Source organism: Oryza brachyantha, chromosome 6 (genome assembly GCF_000231095.2).
Source record: "Oryza brachyantha chromosome 6, ObraRS2, whole genome shotgun sequence".
NCBI lineage: Eukaryota > Viridiplantae > Streptophyta > Magnoliopsida > Poales > Poaceae > Oryza > Oryza brachyantha.
The window spans coordinates 3,764-28,164 of record NC_023168.2 but is presented as its reverse complement, the minus strand read 5'-3'; the positions used below and the strand labels follow the sequence as shown (position 1 = coordinate 28,164).

General features: G+C 38.7%; 3 protein-coding genes across 5 annotated transcripts; 1 reads left to right on the top strand and 2 right to left on the bottom strand.

Moving 5' to 3' along the window:
• Positions 1-10: 10 nt before the first annotated feature.
• On the top strand, positions 11-5,148 carry LOC102717159 (glutathione gamma-glutamylcysteinyltransferase 1-like). Its single transcript, XM_006655607.3, has 6 exons — positions 11-532; positions 658-821; positions 3,175-3,226; positions 3,314-3,541; positions 3,623-4,129; positions 4,720-5,148. Exons 1-6 carry the CDS (start codon positions 56-58, stop codon positions 4,807-4,809), a joined length of 1,518 nt encoding a protein of 505 aa, XP_006655670.1. The 5' UTR covers positions 11-55; the 3' UTR covers positions 4,810-5,148.
• Positions 5,149-7,276: 2,128 nt separating this feature from the next.
• On the bottom strand, positions 7,277-16,607 carry LOC102716876 (cysteine synthase, chloroplastic/chromoplastic). Of its 3 annotated transcripts, none has more exons than XM_040525368.1 (12): positions 16,555-16,607; positions 16,357-16,406; positions 16,007-16,071; positions 11,610-11,719; positions 11,480-11,537; positions 10,568-10,831; positions 10,350-10,487; positions 10,223-10,274; positions 10,068-10,147; positions 8,384-8,443; positions 7,769-7,849; positions 7,277-7,605 (listed from the first exon to the last, which is right to left on the bottom strand). In XM_040525368.1, exons 3-12 carry the CDS (start codon positions 16,019-16,021, stop codon positions 7,513-7,515), a joined length of 951 nt encoding a protein of 316 aa, XP_040381302.1. In that variant the 5' UTR covers positions 16,022-16,071; positions 16,357-16,406; positions 16,555-16,607; the 3' UTR covers positions 7,277-7,512. The 3 variants fall into 3 exon arrangements, with proteins under 3 accessions (XP_040381302.1, XP_040381303.1, XP_006655669.2); XM_040525369.1 differs by having other exon boundaries at positions 16,007-16,066; XM_006655606.3 differs by lacking the exons at positions 16,007-16,071; positions 16,357-16,406; positions 16,555-16,607 and adding an exon at positions 12,300-12,683.
• A 115-nt stretch (positions 16,608-16,722) lies between these two features.
• LOC107304481 lies at positions 16,723-18,174 on the bottom strand. The gene is made up of 4 exons (XM_040525370.1): positions 17,788-18,174; positions 17,468-17,494; positions 16,976-17,096; positions 16,723-16,839 (listed from the first exon to the last, which is right to left on the bottom strand). The coding sequence occupies exons 1-4, from the start codon at positions 18,082-18,084 to the stop codon at positions 16,817-16,819; spliced, it is 468 nt and encodes a 155-aa protein (XP_040381304.1). The 5' UTR covers positions 18,085-18,174; the 3' UTR covers positions 16,723-16,816.
• Positions 18,175-24,401: the final 6,227 nt, after the last annotated feature.

Genomic DNA, 24,401 nt, shown 5'->3' with positions numbered 1-24,401 from the left:
AGACCTTGCCCTGTCATTTTTGCCTTTCTGTGCATAGGATAGGAAGACCGGCGCGATGGCGATGGCGATGGCATCCCTGTACCGGCGTGTCCTTCCTTCGCCGCCGGCCGTGGAGTTCGCCTCGGAGGAGGGCAAGCGGCTGTTCGCGGAGGCCCTCCAGAGCGGGACCTTGCAAGGCTTCTTCAACCTCATCTCCTACTTCCAGACACAGTCCGAGCCGGCCTTCTGCGGCCTCGCCTCCCTCTCCGTCGTCCTCAACGCCCTCGCCATCGACCCTGGCCGCCAGTGGAAGGGCCCCTGGAGATGGTTCGATGAGTCCATGCTCGACTGCTGCGAGCCACTCGACAAGGTCAAGGAGCAGGGCATCACCTTCGGCAAGCTCGCTTGCCTTGCCCACTGCGCGGGCGCCAAGGTCCGCTCCTTCCGCGCCGACCAGGCCACCATCCACGACTTCCGCGACCATCTCGTCCGCTCCGCCTCCTCCCAGGACTGCCATCTCATCGCCTCCTACCACAGGAAGCCTTTCCAGCAGGTTGCTTTCTTTCTTTCTTTTACCATTTTGGTTTGCTTCTCCTCTCCTCTTCTCTATCTATCTATTGGAGAGGAGAGCCTAACCAATTCAATTAACTGCATTCTGCCTGCGGATGCTGGATGCAGACTGGAACCGGCCATTTCTCCCCAATCGGCGGCTACCATGCTGGCCAAGACATGGCGCTTATCCTGGATGTCGCTCGCTTCAAATACCCTCCTCACTGGGTTCCACTCCCTCTTCTTTGGGAAGCCATGAATACAACTGATGAGGCAACTGGACTACTCAGGGGGTCTCTCTTCTCTTCTCTTCTCTATTAGGATTGTATCACAAGAATCAAGTCTACCCGGGAGGGGGGGCAGATTCGCCACCGGTCCGACCGCTGCACCGTCGCAGATTAGACTGTTTTGATCTTGCTGGTCTGGCCACCTGCAGACAGAAAAACAATCTCGACGAAAACCTAGAAACCTGATAAAACTCTTGAAGAAGTATTAACTTTATTTCGTCAAGATGTGTAAAAAGTGCATAAAACATCATTAATCTTACTTTATAATAGAAAACAAATACAAGAAAGAAGATGAACATAATATGCATACTTGGATAATCTAACGACCCAATTATGTTCCTTATTTTTTCGCTGACTTATTTGCCATGTAAGCGGTCCAGTAGGACGCTACCTATTAAAAAACCACCAATATACCCAGCCAGGGAGATCATTTTCATGGTTTTGAACTTTTGATACTTGAGGGATGATTTTTGTCAGCTGTTAATTTTGAGGAACGAAAATTATACCATATGAAGAGTCGAGGTTCAAATATGGACTTTTGTCCTTATTTACTGGGATGCATGAAATTCTTGTGGTTCACTGCTACAGACATGCACATGAAGGTACCCGCTTCCAATTATAAGCAGCTAAATAATGGAGCTAGGCCGCATGCTGCTTGAATGATGATGTGGAGAGGTCTGCTTGGCAAAGTTGCCTTTCAAACACACGAATTAATTTTCATGTGGGAAAAGGAACTGAGTTACGTATATCCCTGCGTTCAAGTTGACCGTTTCTTTTCTGCTGACCTTTGAATTACATGAATGAAGCACATATAGCTATATGATTTCTGAACTTGGTGATTTTACTAAGGATGTCTGTAAATCATTTGGTTGCAATATTTTCTTCTCAAGAAATAGATACAATTTATTAATTTTAGAGCTTTTGATATAATTATTTGAAACTGCTGCAAGTTTCAATGCACAGATATTAGGCTAGTCGAAAGAATAATACACAATATTGAAATAACAACCATATAAAAGAAAGCAGGGTGTTTGTCGCTTGGTCTTATCTTACAAATTTACTTTAGAATGTAATTTTAGTTCCTGTAAACAAGTGATACTAATATATTTGATAAGAAATATATTTCTATAACATATTGATATATTTTTTTCAAACCATATCAAAGCATGGGCATTTTTCTCTTCCTGTGAAATGTTCCTAAGAAAAGCAAAAGTCCAGAAAACATATTTTTTTGCTACTAACTCATACTATGTGAAAAGACTTTGACAATCACATGTTTATCTGATATTGTTTTATTTCTTGTAACATATTGCAGATATCCTTTAGAGTCATCATGGTAATGATACAAGAAATTTAAGTTAGTTTTTTTTTTGCCAAACTAAAGGGTTTATATGCTATGAAATAAACTAAACTACAGACTACATGTTAAAGCCCATGTAAAAGAAAATAACAGAGTACTTTTAACCTCTACTGGGCAGTAAAAGTTGATCCATTTCATTAGCTAAAATTTTTGCGCCTGGTATATTGCATTTCCAGTTCCATAACTCATATCTCCTTTTTTTTTTTTTTGCTATTACTGTCAGCATGTGCATCATGTCCTGACCAAATGCATTTCTTGAACACAACTAAGAAAAGCATATCTTTACAAAACAATGCAGAATTGAAGCAAGTAATAGGAAAAAGAGAATTGAAAAGTGCAAAGAAAAGCAACATCCAAGCAGAAAAAAGATTGCTTTGATTCACTGCACTCACCAGATGAAACATGTGCCATTCATTGGTAGAAAGAGTTAGAGGATTGGAGAAACAATGTTAGGATGGTAGCTTGCTCCAGTTTTCTCATCTGTATTTATCCAGTTATTCAAATTCTAAGAGCATTGCTTTCTGAAGTGACATCCTGACAGCAATAGAAATACATGACCATGGATTTGTTATTGGGGTCAGGAATTATTGGGGTCAGGAACTCAGCTGTTTAGCTTGGTCACACTAGCATAATATCTTCTGCGTCCATCCTCCATACTGTCAGTACCGTACTTGTATATGAAGAGACAGCAACTGTCTCTGTGATTCTTCCTTTGTGCAGCATATTTTTGGTTCGTTTGTTTCATTCCGCCAAAGAAAAAGGTTGTGTTTTTATATGGCAGTGATCCAATGGTTGGTAAATTCTGATTATGTGGCTATCAGGATGTTGACCTTTTGCTATACAACGATATAGGAGAGAAAAAAAATACATTTGCATTATTTCCCATAGATATAGAATTGTGTATCGTTTCAGTTTTAGACTCAACTGCCAAACTATTATGTAGTTGGGCATGACTTTTATTCATGCTAGTTTAAGATATTGTCATTTTGATATTTGAAGGTTCATGCTTATCTCAAGGCACACTTCAGCTCCTTCATTGCTCTACACAGTGGTAACATGCCAATGCTTGCTATATCTAATGCAGGTGGGCAACTATTGATATATTTTCTTTTATCTCATTCCTTTACTTTGTGTGCAGAGTTGCAGAGATGAAAGCTGGAAAAGCATGGCAAAGTATTGCATGGAAGATGTACCCGACCTTCTTAAGGATGAGAATGCAAATAATGTTCCAGCACTTCTGTCCCGCTTAGTGAAATCTCTTCCTGCCAATGCTGGAAATTTAATCAAATGGGTTATTGAAGTTAGGAGAAAAGAGGAAGGAGGATCAGGATTAAGCAAAGAGGAGAAAGAAAGGCTTGTTTTGAAGGTGATAATATTTAACTTTTCTTTTTAACCTGGGTCAGATCTTTTGCCTTCTTAGCACACCTTACTCTGGGTACACTTGCAGGAGATGATACTACAGCAAGTCCGTGATACTGAGCTTTTTAGATTACTCCGTGAACTGCAATACACTAAGCAGCCATGTTGTAGTTGCTCATATTCAAGTGACGACGACTCCTTTACCCATATTGCAGCCACTGTGTGCTGTCAAGGGGCTGCATTGCTAACAGGGAATTTTTCATCAAAAGATGGGTTCTGCTGCAGAGAAACTTGCTTCAAATGTATACAAGTGGATGATGATGGGCTTAAGACTGTCGTTACAGGCACAGCGGTTTCAGGAGTCAATGAACAAAGCATCGATATGCTTTTACCGATGTCTCCATTGGAAACAAGCGTGTTCAATTCAAAATCAAGCAATGAAGTTGTCAAATATCCATCTAGAACAGACATTTTAACTGTTCTATTGCTGGCTTTACATCCTAGCACATGGATGGGCATTGAAGACGAGAAATTGAAAGCCGAATTCCAGAGTCTTGTTTCAACAGACAATCTTCCTGACGATCTTAAACGAGAGGTGTGTTGTCTCAATCCAAGCATCTCTTGCTCTCTATCAATACTTGTTTTTAGATAATATAGGATGTAAATCATACAGGTCAGAACTTGACTAGACAAAAGTATCGGCACCACCACAAACAGAATAATTAGCCTGATATTGAATAGTTACGGCCGATGAGAGTAGTAGTCACGGGTGAGCAATGGAATTGATGAGAGAGGAGGAAAAGGAAACACGCTTTACATAAATTGATGAAATCGTATCACCATGGGACTGATGTGATATTAAAGTTTTGACTTCTGAGTGGCCACCTTTTTGAATAGTATTTACATATAAATCCAACATCCAGCAAAATGATCTGAGCACTACATTTTATTGCACATATGTGAACTGTACCTTCACAAGGAAAACTGAAACACGCTTTTTTAGAGGTGATATTGAAACTTTAAGGAAGTTCGTTGATATAGCTTTCCATGTTTTCCCTCTTCTGTACGAGCATTCATTCTCCATGAAGGAACATAAACTTTTTGTCCTCTTTTGTTTTCATAAAACTACATGGCAAAAGCATTTGTTGCACTACTTAGAATAAATAACATTTTGTCTGTTGACAGATATTGCATCTAAGACGGCAACTCCATTATGTGAAGGATTGTAAAGAGGAGACATATGGAGATCCTGTGCCACAATCCCATTATCAATGATGCTAACGTGGCAAATCACTCAGTTGTTTACCCTGGAGATGCAAAAAGGATGAGACGAGGAGCATTTTATATCTTTGTTTACCTATTGGACCGGCAATTTTGAGAAAAATGCTGAGACGGTGTTCACCTGTGGCCGTTTATCTTGTGAACGACAATGTTCCTACTTTTCGATGGTAAAAACACTTTTGTGATGGCTTACCTTGTACACCACACCCCTTCTGAATAAATATATTCTGTGTAATAATTTATTTCATAAACTTGGTAAAGCCCAACAAATGTAGCAGGCCTACATGCGTACCCATAAACTCTTGCCTATGAATGATATTATAATTAATAAAGAATGACTTATTAATGAATAGATATATCGCTTAAATTGGTCATGAGGGTTTTTCCCTGCTTGAGTGATCAGACAATGGTGTGACATATTTATTAGCTTCCTCCGCCCTAAAATAAGTTTATTTTTTAGTTTTTTATATAATGTTTGACCTTTTATTTTATCTTATTTTTTGCGATTAATATTTTTATTGTTAGTAGAGGATGCATGTGACTAATTTTTTATTTTTAATAAAATTCTCAAATAAGACGGATGGTCAAATGTTAGACATAAAAAATATAAAGTTTTTTTGAGGATGGAGGTAGTACTGTATCAAAATAGCTACATTTGAACCCTACGGTTCTTTAAGGTACTACTTGACTAATATACTATTATATATACTTGTATAAAAGTTTATGATGTTTTCATCGCCTGCTGCATACGATTCGGACGATATGCTATCGACGTACTCCCTCTATATTATATTATAAGAATTTCTAGCATTATTTTAATTTATATAAATGATAATAAATCTAAACATATATACAAAATATAACCATGTGTGAATCTAGATAAACCCAGTATGAATTTAAATAAACCCAGGAAGTACGTCGTCTTCTGTAACGATTTCCTCGATCGTTCATCATTAATTAAACATCTATTAATAATTATAGACAGCAGTTGCATGCATGCATGATCACGAATGCATATATATGTAGTAGTATCTCCGTCTAATGGAAGGAATCAGGCTCTATTTGGATTTCCATCTGTTGGGTTAATTAAGTTGAACTAAATTGTAATATATTCATATTGTATGTATGGTTATCTATACAAAGAGAGCACGTTCTTCTACAATGTAAGCTTAACTGTGTCTACAACTGTTCTCTATGACATCGGTAAACGCTCGCCTGTTGGCTAAAAAAAAAGATGACATATATAGCACACAATTTATGAGATATAACTTTACTACAATAATAAAAGACATCACTATACAAATCTTTTAATAATCTACATAATTCTCGCTTTGTTTTAAGTGTTTCATCCATATAACACTATCATACCATCGCTTATTCATTACATGTTGCAAAACATATTTATTTTTCTAGTAATATTATTAAGAAGTTACTCCCTTTCAGATGATGTCGTTAGCTTTAGCACACTTTTGACCATTCATATTATAAAAAACTTATATAAGTATTATTTATTTTGTTGTGACTATAATTATTATCAAATGTATTGAATTATAAATTAAAATGTCAGAAATTTTTTGAATAAAATGAATTGATGAAACATGTAATAAAAAAATAACAGTGTCATCTATTAAAATACAGAGAAAGTACGGTAGAAAGAAAGAGTTGTATATTATGATAATTTGTTTAATGATAACTCTAGTAACATCATTTTTACATGATCAATCTTTTGTTTTTTTATTAATAGCTAATCTTTAAAATATTTGACTGATCCATATTATAAAAGTAGTTATATTTTAAGGCTGGAGATAGACTGTTTTTGGCCACACCCTAGCTCCTTTCGAAGAAAGGAATTTCATGGAATTTTAGAGCCCCAAAATGACTATTTTAAAAACATCTTTTTCTTTTTTTATGAATTAAGAAAAACTCACGACGTGTTTGTCGTTTCATTCCATTTTAAATCGTTCAACGTTTGTCGTCTTTTGTTTCTAAAAACTTCAAACTATCCATCGCAGACCATAGGTCCTTGCTCCCTAGCGGACGATCGACGATGTTCAGGTCTCCAGCCCATTCTTATCGTTTGCAGAAGTATTTTTTCTTCGTATTAGAAAAATAAATAAAGTGCTTTCTGCTGATTGAAAATGTTTAACGGCGCTTCAAAACATTCGTTTAAAGAGGGTAATTGGTCGGCTTTTCTAAACGGTGTATTTGCAAACAAGGGTAATTGTTTGGTTTTTTCAAACAGCACATTTGCAAACAAGGGGAATTGTTTAGCTTTTACAAACAGCATATTTGCAAATGAAAAATAATTTATGAATAAAACTTTTATATGCGTATTCTTGGCTAACGATCTAAAAGCTAAGACTAAAAAAATAAACTTTGGTAAAAAAGCTCTAAAATCAACTAAAAATTTAAGGATAAAACTTCAAATTTTAGCTTATAGGCATAGGAAGAAGCAAAAAGATAGGGTGGAAGTAATCAATCACCCGCCTTCAAATGTACGTATGTTTTTTTAGCGAAATTTGAAAGTACCCTCACAAGCTCCATTATAGTTGCGGAAGAATGGTGGGTTAACTGCTTTATTTATCGAACAAACAGCTATTAACTGAAGTGGTATGATACTTCTCAGAAAAGAAAAAGAACTTAAGTTGGCCAGAAATCTCGGAAACAATTCTGATGTTGTGAACAGTGAAGTTAGGCTCACGGTTCAGGCTGCATCTTCTCACAGTCTTCTCTTATCGACTGAAACAGGATAGATGAAAGGTACCTCTCACCAAAGCTTGGAAACACAACCTGTATAAATGAACCAAAAGAATGTAATTACATGAGACAACTTATCCATATTTGACATCCATTATTTCATGTAATAATATAATATATCTGAAACTAGCTTACGAATTTGGATAAAGAATAACAGATGTTAGATCATTAGCGGATATGAAAGTAGTGTACTCACCACCACCAACTTTCCAGCATTCTCCGGTCTCTTCGCAACTTTTATCGCAGCAGCTGCTGCTGCTCCAGATGAAATTCCGACCTGCACAATGTCCACATAGCTTCAAATGGCAAAAGATTCTCAGTTTTATTCCCAAAGCAATTAGAACATGTTTGCAGATATAACAAAATTATGTCAGCTTTTGTCAGCCTCTAACTTCATGTAGATCCATCACACATCTTGCTGGCATTTCTGATTTTATATTTGTGTTTATTTTTTGTACTAAATTTGAGAAATTAAGACCCTTTAAGAGGAGAAAACTACAGCCTGACACACCAAAGTGGAGGACTGTAGGTTTTACTAGTTAATCACAAATCCGTTATTGTTAGATGGAAAAGAAAAAAGTAGACTGACTCAAACGTAGTGCACCGAAACTGATTGTTGTAGACTCACAAATAAGCTTGGGCCATGCATGAAAAGCAAGGATAGAAACGGCCCTATGTAGCATGTTGTGAGTACTGACTAGTGATTTGACTGTTTTATAAGAATATAAAAATTTGCAGCAAACCACAGCAAGAATGATGCATTAAAAAATGCATTGACATAAAAACATATCACAACATGAAATTAGAATACCAATAATCCTTCCTGAAGAGCCAATTGCTTTGCTGTCTCAACAGCCTCGTCACTAGATATCTGCAACATAACCAGTACACAATCAGATATTAACAATTTAACATGATTAAACCCCCCTGCAACAATCATCAAAAATGGTGGAAGATGGCGAAGGATATCATTCCAGTTCACGATGTTTCGTTCCAGAGGCACATTGAAATGGTAGAACCTGTTTGCTCTGTAAGAGATGAGAGAGTACTGCGTACATTAACACATTCCATTTTCGCAACAATGGTTTGGACTAGTTTGAAGGAGGCTGAAGGGATTAACTTACCAGATCTGCACCCAATTACTGGGTTGCTTTATTTTCTTGGTGCTTCAAAGTGCATGATGATAGAGCATCATGTATAATCAGTGGTATGTACACCTTACAGACTAGCCGGGATGATAGGAAGCATTGGGGGTGATGGGCAACCAATTCAAAAATTATTGAGCTGGGTGAAACAAGTGGCATTGGAGGTAGCATCTGTGCTTGACAAATAACAGACAATATGACCAGCTGCGGTTCCAAAATAGGAGTTGCCTCTGTCAGGGTGTTTCAAAATCCATACTGATGCCAGGAGCTATGATTGTGAAAGGTTAGGAGGTCGTCACACTCTGTCATGCAACTTATTCTTCTAGAGATGGAAGCAACCAGCTCAATATTGGAGAACTTTAAGCTTCTCTATGTTCCTATGTCAGAAGAGAATCAAATTTGGCTGCACATTATTGTGCTAAACAAGAATCTGCAGCTCTTTTTGGATGCACTTGGTTTGTCAGGGCTCTAGATTTCTTTATGTCATGTGTTTACAAAAGGCCATAATCCTTTTTTGGGATGTGATTAATATAGCGCATGCCTGAGTCTTAAAACAAATCCTTTAGGTCTAATCATAGACTGGGTTGCAGCGAACTGGGCTTCAAGATGGGCCTTCTATCCATCAATTTTTTTTCCAATCCTTTATTCCCTGGTCAAGCTGTTTTTGGGCTTTTTGCCACAAAGACCTACACGGTGCAGCCTGACAGCCTCATCTTTTCGCTTATGCTTATGCTTATAAACCAAATTTTTGATTTTTTTTCTAAACCTTAAATTTGGAGTTGATTTTGGGGTTTTCGAATCTTAGTTTATTTTTCAGCCTTTGATTTTTGATTGTTAAGAACATGTATATAAAAGTTTAACTTACAAATTATTTTTTGTAAATATGTTGTTTGGCTTTTTCAGAGAATAAGTCAAACGATGAGGATCTGAGTTCAAAAAAAGGATGTGGCAGTTGGCCCAATGAAAAACAAACTTTAATCTAGCTGGTCATTCTTTTGTGCTGCCTTACGTGATTATGTGATTCAAACTTGGGTTCCTGCATGTGTGCTGCCTGGTCACTTTGATGACAAAAATGCTTGCACCTATCTTGAGGCATATTTGATGGTGATGACTCAACAGTGAAAACATTATGTCAGTATGTATTTGTCTTTTCTCATTTGATATGGTTGAGTTTGATCATGAAATATTCTAAGGTATATTTTTTTAATCTACTACGGCCTTGATCTGATACTTATAGTTAAACACCTGATCAGTTCAGCTATTTTTTTCAATACAGCCTGTGATCTTGCTTTTGTTCTAAAAGTTCTGAATATTGGAGTATAAAAGATAGGCACAAGTTCAGACTCAGACCTCAATGACTTCATCGAGAACTTCACTATCCAAGTTCCTTGGAACAAATCCTGCCCCAATGCCTTGAATCTTATGTGGGCCTAAACAAATTGGGTGAGCTTAAGGGAAAGAACAGAAGTTTGGCAAATCTTAAGGAAGTAAGATCACAAACATACCAGGTTTTCCACCAGAGAGTATGTTACTTTCAGAAGGCTCAATGCCAATAACCTATACAAGATAACTGTATAAGTACTCTAAAGTGCATATAACAGAAGATTTTGCATGGATAGAACTTAAGGAAACCTTAATTTCATGATTTTTCTCTTTCAGGAAACGGCCAGCACCAGATATTGTTCCACCTGTTCCAATTCCACCTATGAATATATCCACCTTCCCTTTAGAATCCTCCCATATTTCTGGCCCAGTAGTCTCATAATGTACCTGCTTGAAAACAAAGAAAGATAAACATTGAGCAAGTACAAATGTAGATAGATGTGGCTAGTTCTATATGACTATGTTACCTTTGGGTTCGCAGGGTTGTCAAACTGCTGTAGCATATAGGCATTGGGTGTCTTATTTAAAATCTCTGTAGCCTTATCTACAGCCCCCTTCATCCCTTTTGAAGCATCTGTAAGGACAAGCTCAGCGCCAAAAGCTTTGAGTAGAACTCTCCTCTCCATACTCATTGATGCAGGCATTGTCAATATTAACTTATATCCTCTGGAAGCTGCAATGAAGGCAAGACCAATGCCTGTATTTCCACTTGTTGGTTCCACCAAAACACTCTGAATATAGAGCATAAAGTAATATGTCATGCATGGTAGGTCACTGGGCTGAGAGCCGAAGTAATGCAACGAGAGAAAAACAAAGCAATGAAGTACTGTTGGAAAAGGTTTCAATAATTCAAACCAACATGGAATCTCCTAATAATTTTAATGTCCATGGACAAATTTCATAACTATTTGGATAGATACAGTAGTGCATAGATCCATGGACAACCACGCATATTATTGTAGTTGATTTTCCGATAATGTTGACATAATTTGTTTTGAACAATTCACAGAAGTACCCTTATTTTAGTGACGGGTGGAAAATTACATAGCACTAGTAATGCACTCTGTTCAAAATGCAAAACTAGGCAGATGGAAGCTTTCTTTATCAATTATTCATAAACGTGGCTCCTAGTTCAGATGGTTTGATTATTGGGTCCCTAGATATGAATGGTGTCTGAAAGTAAATGTTTGTTTTTAGGCCCCTTGCCTCCTTAAAAAGTTTGTTTGTAGGAAGCATCAAGAAATCTAGGTGACTGAACAGACCATGCTTCGTCACTTGTCTTATTAGTAGTTAGTAATAATTAGGAAGGATGTTAAAATGTGAAAGATGGCAACAAGTGGCTATGTATATACAATACAAGCAAAAGAACAATGATTCACCTTTCCAGGAGTTATCAAACCTTTCTCTTCCGCGTCGGATATCATACTGTATCCTATCCTGAGAAGAAACTGGGTAGCTTAGATTATGTGTAAAAGGTGAGTCGAACAAGGCAAGGAAAGGAGAAGGTACCTGTCCTTGACACTGCAACAGGGCTCCATAATCTCGAGCTTAGCAGCAACATTGGCAACACATCCCTTGACGATGTTGTTGAGATATACCATTGGAGTCTTGCCGATGAGCTGCAATTAGAAAATAACGAATACATCCTCAAATAAGAGCTTGGAGTGGTTCATTATTAGCTACTCCTGCCAATTCATATTACAAAATGTTTTGGCACTACACAAATTCATTAATAGATCAACGGATATCGTTTATATATGTGTTTCTTAGTATTCACATGAATCTCCGGAGGATCAGAACATGTTATAATGTAAAACGGATGTAACATACTCCCTCCGCTTTTCATTTTTAAACACTATTTCGTCATATTCAAAGATTTATATAATTACTAATTATTTATTATCATTTGATTTGTTACTAAAGAACTATAAAAATGACTTATAACTTTGCATATTTATTACGATTTGATTTATTACTATACTCTAAACCCACGATAAATTCAAAATTCAAGGACGTCAAATTAAAAAAACCCGAAGGGAGTACTACCCGTCGCACGAAGATGTCTTATATATGGTTTGATTTGATTCAAGTGAGTGTGTTTCTATTTCTACTTTGGGGTTCTACTGTTAGCCCGCAAAAACAAACAAAAGAAAAGGTATAGGAATATAGGATACGATGCGGGGTAGGCAAGGGAATTGCCTGAGTGACATCGTCGGCGATGTTGAGGCCCTCGACCTCGGCGGCGACGGCGTGGCACCTCCAGGTCGAGGGGTGGTTGGTGGTCTGGAGGTGATGGGGCCGGGACTGGAGGGGCAGCGTGGGGTTGCGGGCGAGAGGTGGTAGGAGGAGGCTACGCCGTGGCGATAGGACGGAGAAGCAGCAGGAGAAACCGAATTGGGACTGCAAGGCTGAGGAGGCGGCGGCGGCGGCGGCGGCGGGCGACGACCACGACGCCATCCTGTTCTTCTTGCTTTGCTTGGTGCCACGAGTGAGGGCGTGTGTGTGGGCGTCTCACTGGATGGACGACGAGTGCTTTCTCTGCCTAATCCTAAATTCTTCTTTTCTTTCCCCCAAACATTTTCCACGAAGTAAATCTACACGAATAATTTCGATATCTGGGCATTTTCTTTTTGTTTGTTTCGATCCTTTTGGAGGGGTCCTAATTCTATTCTTTTTTCTCTTCTAAATTCTTCTTCCTTTCTCTAACTTTTGCCACTCCTTTCTCTAACTTTTGCCACGGAGTAGGTGAGTGTTTGCATCCCTGTTATATTAGAAGTATTAAATATACTATTTATAAAATTTATTTTATACTTTAGACTATTTCGTGAGACGAATCTATTAAATCTAATTAGTCTATAATTAGCGAATGTGATTCTACAATAAACATTTACAAATCGTGAATTAATTATGCTTAAAAATTTTATCTAATAAAATAACCCTTATTTATGCAATTACCAGTCTATATTTAATATTTCTAATTAACGTCCAAACATCCAATCCAATGTGACAAAAGACTTTAAAAAAATATTTGGATCCAAACAGCCAGTAAATCAAGAAGAATAATTTCGATATCCGTACAGTTTATTTCTGTCTGTTTCCATCCCTTTTGGAGGACGATATCTGTACAATTTCTTTTTGTTTGTTTCAACTCTTTCTGGAGGGGTCATTTTCTTCCTCCGCTTCCTTTTATTCTTCCCATTTCTCCTAAGGTTGGTTGGTCCATTGAATCTGGACGCCCCGGGTATTCTATTCCACTTGCTGGCTGGCTCATCGTATAACTCAGGCCCTTTTTAGTTCAAAAAATATCACATCAAATCTTTGAATATTTAAATAAAATATTAAATATACATGAACACTAAAACTGATTACACAGTTATGTGAAAAATCATGAGACTAATTACATAATTAACCATAAATGCTACAGTAACCAACATGTGCTAATAACAGATTAATTAGACTAAAAAGATTTGTCTCGCGGTTTTCAGATGAAATCTAAAATTTATTTTATAATTAGAATACATTTAATACTTCAAATATATGACCATATACGTTGATAATGTATGACCATATACGTTGATGTAAACCGTGAGCACACCCTCGATCAATGTGAATGTTACTACTCCGGGGCACTAGACCACTAGAGTATCCCATAAAAACTTTATTTTCTGTTTCTATATCTAACACTTAACCATTTGTCTTATTATTAAAAAAATAAAAATAAATTTATTTTAAAACGGAGGGAATAGTATATTTTAGATTTACTAGGTAGCATGTATTTCAGATTTATAGGTAGCATGCATAGAAACCTGATTCGCAGTTCTGAAACATCTTTTGTAGAAAAAAAGGTAAACATTGGTACTCCCTCCATAAACTCCATATGATACCGTTGACTTTTAAGATCACGTTTGACCATTCGTCTTATTTAAAATTTATATCCAAATATGCAAAATTATAATGCATAATTAAAGTTCCTATAATAATAAATCATATTATAACAAAATAATTAATAATTAAATAATTTTTTAATAAGATGAATGGTCAAACGTGGACTTAAAAGTCAACGGTGTCATATAAAAAAATATGGAGGGAGTATTTGTGGAGACTGTACATCTTATTCTTTAATAAATTAAAAACCTTGTTATTATGTATAAAGAAGATGTCAATATGAAGTAAATTACATATAGGAGACAATCTCATATACTCTGGTGGACAGAAGGATATGATTAGTGCGAATTAGTTATTCAATATGTGAGTTCACCAGGAAATTTATTTGAACTAGTAATAATGCACATGCAGTTTCTATGGTGTATCCATACTACTTTTAAAATAAGTGGCGATGGTGAGTGATGAATATGTTAGTCACTCCACCACCAACTCCTAGGGGTGATTGTTTGCCCAACGATATAATAATTTATAAATAAAATTTTGCTTGTCCAAGTTCAGACCATACATTCAGTTATATCACAAAGGACAAGTCAACAAACCAATATACCAAATGATCACGCAATAACATAAGGAAATTTTAAAACACTAATCTGGTAAATATTCAGACAACAATGTATGGCTCACACAAAAACACTAATCTGGCAAATATTCAGACAATCTATGGCTCACACCTATTGCATCGCCAAGTTAAGACACCAAAAACAATATATGAGTAGCAGGTTTGAGACCCCATGGGCGTAAAAAAAATAGAAATTGTCAATGATACAGAAGGAAGGCACACCGGTCTTTTGAAAAAAAAAATAGAGCACATACTCACATAGCATGATATGTGACTGGCTATGTTTTCTCCCAAGAAATTTGTATTGAAAGAGTATATACATTTGGCAAGAAAACAACACCACAACCATAAAAAAATCCACATTTTTAAAGGATGTCAAAAACTACTAACTAAGTACATAACAAATAATTGACAAGGAAAATATGCATGTTCATGTTCTAAACGGGTTGGTTTGGTTCAATGCCAAAATAGGCCTTTTCAATATTTTGGCAATGGCCACTTTTGCCATGATAATTTTTGGTAAGGTTAGATTGTATTTGGTTTAAGGCCGAAATGAGTTTTCTCAAATTATTTTCTCTGTCTTCACTTGGTAGAATTGGCTTGTGCCAGATTTACAAATCTCCCGATTTGATACAGGCATGCCAAAAATTAGCCTCAATCCAAATACTACCTCAACACTACTGAATTTGCCAAAACATTGGTAGAGCAACTTTTGACCTTAAATCAAACCGTCCAACGGTACTTACAAAGGATGTCAGTCACATAATGCAACGCCACATTTGAATACTAATTTCAGTACATTGCTAGTCCAACTTCTTAAGCAATGCAAGCCCAAGTTCAGACTTTGTAATACTAAACTCAAAAGTTATATGCTACATGTATAACATCCAGTAAAGCTCTCTGTTAAAAACCTGTAAAGCCTCTTGATTTTGAGCGGAGCAAAAATAAACATGGCTGGGTAGATCTTCAGGTAGCAAGTAAAATGAGTTATGTTAGAATAATTGCTTTAGAAGCATCCATGGCTTTTGGTTGCAACAATAATCTTGTTGGGTACTTTGTAACATGAGACAGAAAATTACATTAGTAAATAATAATAAAATTAATTTATTTTATAAAATACATGTATTTCATATAAGAACTTAGCAGTAGATTCTCTAAAGAAATTGGCATGTAAATCTTGGAATTGAGATTGAGCGGAAGGAACCATCATAGTCAATAATATTGTGGTTTGCATGTGGCAAACCAGAACATTCAGGTAGATAATTTTTGGATGTTATATGTGTACAAACACATGAATGTCAAATATTGTTCTGACAAGTAAATAAGCTTAAGTAATTGTGTCATCCAAACCTACGATTGCGATTAACTTGCTCCACTTAAATCATGTGTATCAGTGTATTACCTTGCCTAATTCCATCCTCCAAACCTGTGATCAGAGGTGCTACTATGCCCAATAGGTTGCCTCCTCTTGCAAAGAAGGAAAAAGAATGCCTATTAGCATCTTGCAACAATGGCTTTGATAATCCCAAGTCAATGGCAATATAAACATCCCTATTTACTATAGATAAACTACACCATCCAGTTTTGACGAATCCATGAATATATGACGACAATTCTAAAGAATAGAAGAGAATGTTGCAGGTTCATGTATGAACATTTAGGAAAAAAACAATTTCCTGGTCATGCCCTGATGACATTTAAAAAAAAAACTAAAATTGAGATTAGTAAAGGCCCAGAACCATTGTGTCTTACAAATTCATCATGGTTCTGCATAAGTGTGCCCTTTCTCTGGGATTCATTATCTAAGAAAAAATGGAAGCAAATCAGAAACATGAATCAAGCTTTTTTCCATCTAGAATAAAAAAAATAATTGTAGATTTCACACTAATGAATGACTATTTTCTAGTTTTGTAAATAACATATCAATATATGAAGCATGTTAGTATACACCTTTCTTAGTTTGAAATTGCTGCTTGTGGCCGCACAATTTCAATAAAGTATCTGCAATCAGAAGAATAAAAAACTTTACTGGTAATCTCAACCCTTTCCTATAAGTCATTTCATAAAAAATTGCAATATTGATTAACTTGCACCACTAAGTGATATCCTACTTGCCTATCTGGGTTCTTGTGCAAGTTGCTCATCATCGCCACATCACAGCTTGGATTTGAGCCCTCTTGGTTCATCACCTGGCCACCTGCACAGTGCTATATCAATTCCACCTTCGATACCATGCTGAAGGGTATCAGAAAGTAGTCGAAATCAGGGATGTCAGCAATGGAGAAGGACAACGCACATTAGGATCATGGATCAGCAACTTCTTGGCATGAATAACTACAAAAACCCAAAACAAAGTGGAAGAAAATAGTACCGTTGGTTATCTGAGAAAGTGTAGGTGGGTCCAAAATGAAGGAATAGCATACTTGACTAAAAGAGGAGCGGATCAAGCCAAGACTGGTGGTGGAGGAGAAAACGCAGCCAGCGCCATTGACCTAATGTAATGTATATATTAATCTTTCTAAATATCATGTATCCCAAATATGATTTATGAAATTAAATCCAAACATAAGAAGGAACAAATAGAAATGAGAGCGCAATTTGTCTACCTCCTTAAATACTTTTTTAAACTTGGAAAACCGCTCTGTTTTCCAAAAAAAAATCATCAATAGAATCATTGATTTAATGAATAAAATAATTGGCACAATACTATGTTTGAATCGGTTTGAGCATTTCGACAAGCAATGAACATGCGCATTTGTAGAGTGGACAGATTGCATATGAAAATCAAGGGATATGTAGAATAATCAATAAACACCAAGGCACCCAGCTGGCCAGCTGGATGGATTTGGTGGAAAGAATTTACCAAAGTCCAGTTGCCAAAGTTCCCAACCTACAAATATCTCAATTCATTAGTATTGAAACAGGATGCAAGCCCATGCCATTCAATTAGAATACATAATAGAAAACAAATGAGAAAATTCATACTTTCTTTTGCAGGAGCTGAAATCTCAAACTGCAATATAATGCAGATGAATAACACTACATGAACCTATGCCATGTCAATAGGTCATAAGGATAATATAATTGATTATAAAGTCTGATAATAATAGAATAGCATGGCAATATATCATTCAGCTGTGGTAGGAGCAAGAAACTGGGTATCAGAAACTGGCTATTCCTCACCTCCCCTTTCTGTGAACGCGTTCGGCAGGAGCAGTCAGCGGCCATCAGCGTGGGCAGCCGACGGTGGGGGCACACGGCGTGGAAGGCATCCTGCAGCGGGTCATTGGCGTTAGGGCGGAAGCAGGCAGTGGCCATCGACATGGGCGCGGCCGGCGGTGGACCAAAGCGTGAGCGTGGCCGGTGGCAGAGGTGGACATCGGGGTGCTGGTAGGAGCCGGCGCCGGCCAAGACAGTGGGCACAGCGGCGGCCCGGAACGTGGGAGCGACCGGGAGTGGGCGGCGGTGCGGGGGCAGCATGCGGAGGGGAAGAGAGAGGCCGACGGGGTTGAGGGCGATGGGGGCGGGCGCAGGCGCGTAGTCACGGGATGTGTTGCAAGAGAGATATTTCAGAACGTTTTAGCCATCTCACAGTGAAAAATCAATTGAGTTAATCTTGTGTACATTTGTTTGGCCAGTGATAGAGGAATTCTAACTCTTTTTTATATTAGTATAGATGGATTGAATGGGTAATATTGTATAACATGCCACTAATTTTCTGGTATCAAATTAGCAGCAATTTTTGAAACGTTTGCAATCATGAATTTATGATCATATTAGGATAAGAATAGTGAATCTAGGAGCATATGTTGACAGGCATTATCTCCCTAACATCCTGCATTTGAGGCTACCGGTGAACTTCGAACAGCATAAATAACGATAAGCGGTATCAAAATGTTTAGCCAGCTGTGCAGCCTATGCGGCATCCAGCATCATGTATGAGCTCGTATGCTTTGCAATTATTATTTATCTTTAAGATAACATGTACGATTGAGTGCTACAAAATATACATATGCTAAATGTTGATTGTTTATGCATAAATAGAGAGATTTGATAATTAACCACTAGATACGTGTGCCTTTGCAAACTTGCCATCCAATCTGCATGCCTTCTCTAATACACCATTAGATGTGCTATTTTTTTATTTCTTACCACTTTATGTATTTCTCAGCTTTTTTTCCTTTTTGTTCTTTTTTTTATCTCTTTTGACTTTTTTACCCCTACCCCACCCGTCAGGTACGAGAGAGGGAGGGAACACTGTACGTACTGCAGGAGGGAATGTATGTACTGTAGTCCCCGTATCCGCGTCGCACATCTTCATGATCGTCGCCGCGCCATCTGCAGATCCCGTCGTCGGCGCCACCACCACCCATTGTCAACCGCAGCCAGCACCCGTTGCCGGCGTCGCCACCTGCCTCCCCCGACCCATCTTCAATCCTCCCTCTCTCCTGTTTTTCACGAGGCTAGTACTATGTTAACACCAAAATTTAGTAAATTTACATAGTGGATTCGGTTAAGGAAAGACGCAACGAGCAGATGAAAATCTTAGACAGAAGAGACCGGATTCAGGAAGGAATCGTGAAGACTAAGGCTTGGCGGCGTAAATTTATCTATTAATTAGAGTTAGTTAGGACTTTTATTTTATCTCTAAGGTTGTTAGAGTCCGATCAGGACTTGTGTTAGGGATAGAATCTAAATAAGAGTTTGCTATTTCTTTCTATTCATTAGGAGTTGTATGTCGTGTCCAACATGGAATAGCCTCTACCCGAGGGTATAAATATGTATGCCCGGGGTCATTATAATCCATCTACATCATAATTTAGATCAACTACTTTCGGCGCATCACCACCCTCTTCCGAGGTTTCAACTCCGGCGGAACTTGGCACCTGACGCGGGGCTGTATTGCTTCAATCTTTGGCGGATGGGTCAGTCCTATGTTCCGCCGGGCTAAGGTAATCATATCGGCTAGATTAAGACTGTCTCGGTTCGGTCCGATCTTCTAATTTGGTCGTTGCGATTGCTAGTTATCGTATCAGTTTCAGCTTACATCTGTATCTTGAGTTGATCTGATCGACCACTTTGGGCGATCTACATCGAGTTGATATTTGCTGTTTGACATAATCTAATATTGTCTCGGTTCGGTCCGATCTAGTAGGTTACGTTTATCAGATGGTTTATATCAGATCGATATATTTTGCTCATTGTTTAATTAGAGTACCAGTCGATAAGTTATCAGTCATCGGCTTGATAGCAATCTAGATTTGTTTAGTATCTATCCTGAAATTGCTAGGCGTAATCTTGAACTGTCTCGGTTGGGTCTGATCTTCTATAATTATTCTTAGCGATCTGGGCTAGATATTTTATAGATCTTAATCGTTTGTCAGTCATCTATAGCCGATGATCTTCGCCGATCTACATGTTCATTATATTTATATCAATAGAGCAGCCGATTGCTTTACTGCATTATTTTTACATCAATCGGCTTGATTTAGTTAGATCAGCAGTTATTTATTTTGCATTAGCTTATGAGGATTACATGCAGAGTGGTTTTAGCCGATCGCAGAAAAGCATTCATCGTTTATTCCAAGTAATTCATCTGTTTATTTATTAGCCTTATCGATCTTCATGTTTCCTATAATTATATCGTGCTTGACTGCATACTATGTTGGTTAAGTCCGATCTATGTATGTTTGGTTCGATCTGGTTATGGGAGCTCGTCCGATCGACTAAGATCAATAAGTAACTTGGTGAATTATGTTGGTCCAATATTTGATTCAAGACTATTTATTTCTATCAAGTTTCTAGTCGATCCAAGCTTTTTACAGCCGACTGCTCAATCTATCATCCAAGTGCTACTACATCAATATCCGATCGGCTGGATTTGTTGTTACCTATTGGCTCGATAGCCAATTGGCTTGCTTTACTGTTTATCTTGTCAGTTGCTGGATCAAACTGACTGACACGCCCACGCATTCTAATATTTAGATCTTGCACTGGAGCTAGAATAAGGTGGGATCCAAGAATGTAGTGGCTGGTGAATCACTGATCAAAAAGCGGATTTTTGAGAGATTCTTCATCGATCTAGTGGTCGGTGAATCACTGATCGAAGAGCGAGCAGCCGCCAGGTTTAGTCTAAGATTGACTCCTAGACCTTCGTGTGTGACACGTCAGATCATATTTTTGACGTCAACATACTAATAGATAAAAGAAAACAAACAAGTCCCGATCGGAGTCCTAACTCACTTAGAGATAAAATAAGAATCCTAACTAACTCTAATTAATAGATAAACTTACGCCAACAAGCCTTGGTCTTCACGATTCCTTCTCGAATCCGGTCTCTTCTGGATAAGATTTTCATCTGCTAATTGCGTCTTTCCTCAACTAAATCCACCAAGAAAATTCACCAAATTTTAGTGTTAACAGTGGTCCAGTTAGCAATGTCTACACATCTTTGGTGTGAATTTACAACACTTGATTTTCAGCACTACAAGCCTTCCTTGTTCAGCCACCTATAGCTCCACAAAAACCCGTAAATCGGACCACTCGACTCGTGAACCTTTCCACCGCATAATCATAGTTGGGTTACTACCACATTTTGCACACTCGCGGTCCTTGAGAACGGGTAAGAATCTTGGTAAGCAAGTGGTGAGATTGTGTACTTTTCAACATATTTTATATATATCATTTTTTTGTTCCTTTCCACTGTTCTAACATGCAGAATCTGAGTCGAGTATCCATGGCGGTCGTCATGGAGAAGAACCCCCGGTTGTGCGGGCTGAGTTACACCAACCTGGGAACTCACTGTTGGAGGCCATGGAGAGGATGTTCAATGAGCGTCTTCCTCCAGCGGGTGGAAGGGGTCGACAACATCAAAATGATGAGTTTGGTGAAGGAAATTCAGGTTTTGGAAATGGTTTTCGTGACCATTTTGGAGATGGTCATGGTGGTCATGGTGGTGGTAGGCATGCTGGTGGTGACAATCAACATGGGAGAGGACCTCACGGACGTGGTCGTGGTCACCGTGTGCATTTTTATGATGATGATAATGCACGAGGTAATTATGACGATGGATTTTATGATGATGGTTTTAAGTGTAGATGTATTCCTATTCTTACTCGTATTCCTATTCGTACTCTTATTCCTATGCGTATCGTTTCCTTATGTACTCATCATATACATGTATATATTCGGGCCTAGCGCCCTCATATGAATACAAGTGCTATTCATAACATGGTATCAGAGCAAAACTTAGTTTTTGCGTGTTGCACTTGCACGCCATGCCGCGACACGAGGCGCTGCGCTCTTCTTGGTCGAGGGCTATGCCACCGCTAGCGCCGGAGTTGCGCTCTCCCGCCTCCTCTGCGCGGTCGCCGCCGCCGTTGTCACCGAGCGTCGTTGCCTCCTTTTGCATAGTCGCCGCCACCGAAAGGGCTGAGCGCCGCCACCTCTGTAGCCGCCAAGGGTCGACGCCTTTGTGTGGTCGCCCGCCTCTGCCGCCATCATCGCCCGAGCCAAGAGCCGCAGCCTCTGTGGCCGCCGAGGTTCGCTGCCTCGCCTCTCCGTGGTCACTACCGACACCGGGGCCGGGCCGCCGATGCTGCCCCCACTGCTAGCCTGCTAGATCTGATCTGGATATGAAGCCAGCCACCCAGTTGATTCGATTTCTTTAAACCAGTCCGTTTAAAAAAAAACTTTTACGTGCTCGTCATCGCCATGGCTCCTCCTTCGCATGTTTCTAGTGTTGCTCTTCTTCGTTGTCTAGTGCTTTTCAATGGCACCAACTTTCGAGATTGGGTTCCTCATCTTCGATTCATATGCGTGGCCTACGTCTTTGGGAGTTTGACAGGTGATCTTCCTTGTCCATCACGTAGCCGAGTAGATCGGCGGCTGCTCGGACGTTCTATTGGGGCGTCTTAAAGACATCGTGCCCCTCAACTTACGTTTGAAGCAAGTTGCGCTGCATCTTCCGGGACATTCGTAGCTCGGCATGTGATTGCGTTGCACGTCGATCTTTGTCTTCTCGGTCTTGGCGTCTGCCTTCAGAAGTGTCCGTAGTCGCCTAGTCGGCTTGATGATGGCGAAGACTTCTCTTGGCAGCACGAAGCTTCCTGTGCTGCTGCAAGTCTCGAAAGCGTCGACCAAAGTGGTAGGCACCACCTCGGGTTTCGTCTCCACCTCCATCGGGACGATGCCTTGACTAGCCTGCCGGTCGGCCGACTTGGGAGATGGCATCTCAGTATCGTGCGACCTAGATTGGATCTAGATCTGATCTGATGCCTTCGTGCAGGCTCGAACCGGCAAACCTCATCCTCGGATTCGGTGGAGCTCGAGTCGGTGCACGAGAGCGCGCCGAATTGGTCAGTTTGAAGCTGGATGCCGCCGAACTTGAAGGTTGAACCCGGCGGAAACTTCCTCTTCATGATGTTGGAGTAGAAGTCCATCGAGGTCCGCTGAAAAAGAACCTTGAAGAAAAAAGAATTGCACACCCCCTACCTGGCGCGCCAATTGTCGACGACGATTGATGTCAGGCTCGGAACTCGATGGTTAGGATGAAGAAAAAGGCGACGATTTACCCAGGTTTAGGCTCTCGGCTGGGTGAGATAATACCCTAATTCTGCTTGGTGATGGTATTCGATATGTGTGAAACCGTCCCCTGGTAGGGTGCCCCGTACCCCCTTATATAGTAGGGTAGGGCTTACATATATGGTAGAGTCCTAATCTGATAAGACTAAAATATATCCTAATTCGGTTAAGACTTAGATCTGGTATACACGACATGCAATCCGGTAGTGTACAAACTCCTAATCGATACCATACAGATATAATCTCCTTACTATTCAGTACCTCTTTGACCGCATGTACTCATGTGGTCTACAGATACCTCATGTGGTCTACGGATACCCCTATACTGACCCCTAGTATAGATATCCCACAATTTTCATTTGTTCCATGCATGAATGCCACCAGTGAATCAATGATGGCAAACTAAAAGAAAAGAGCTCTGGCTCTTGATAATTAATTAGCTACTGTATATCAAAATTTGATGTTTGCCAAACTTATTCTGCTACCTACTCTAGAAAGAAGAGGGAGATAATATAATAAAGGAATTATTCACTAGACATTAATATTAAAATTAAAATGGACATATAATTGTTTAAGATTGAACCCACCTAGCAGCAATCTGAGTAGATATTTGTAGGTTTCTCTCCAAGAACCAAGTTGACAGCAGCTGCACCCATCAGTGGAATAGTAGTGCAAACTACAAATTAAACACCCAACGGTTACATCTCAATACACTGTACGTTTTCAGTCTAAAAGGATGTAAACAGCACCACAAGCTCATATAGCATGAAGATTTCATCTGCACAGACAAATGAAGAATCTCTACTAATTCAACATTATCTTAGAAAGAAAGAACTAACAATTCTAATGAACTTGTTTATTAATGCAGCAATGATCAACTAACATATATTATAAATTATAAATAAACACCTAGCAAATAGTGATAATTTTACTCTAGCCTATAGTTACATTTCGGACACAATTCATGCCAAATTTTCTACATCTAAACTCTGTTGGAGATAGAAACTAACATTCTCATAATTTCAGAGAGAACCTTAAGAGTCAATTTGTTGAGCAGTTCATGAGCAATGATCATAATGTCATCTTTTCAATACAAAAGATGATAAATTATCTCATAATCAACCAAGGTAGTTCAGTAAGTGTTAGAACTGAAAAAATGCAATATCGAAATTTAGCAACTAAATAAACGTTTCAGTCATGACCACTAACGAAAT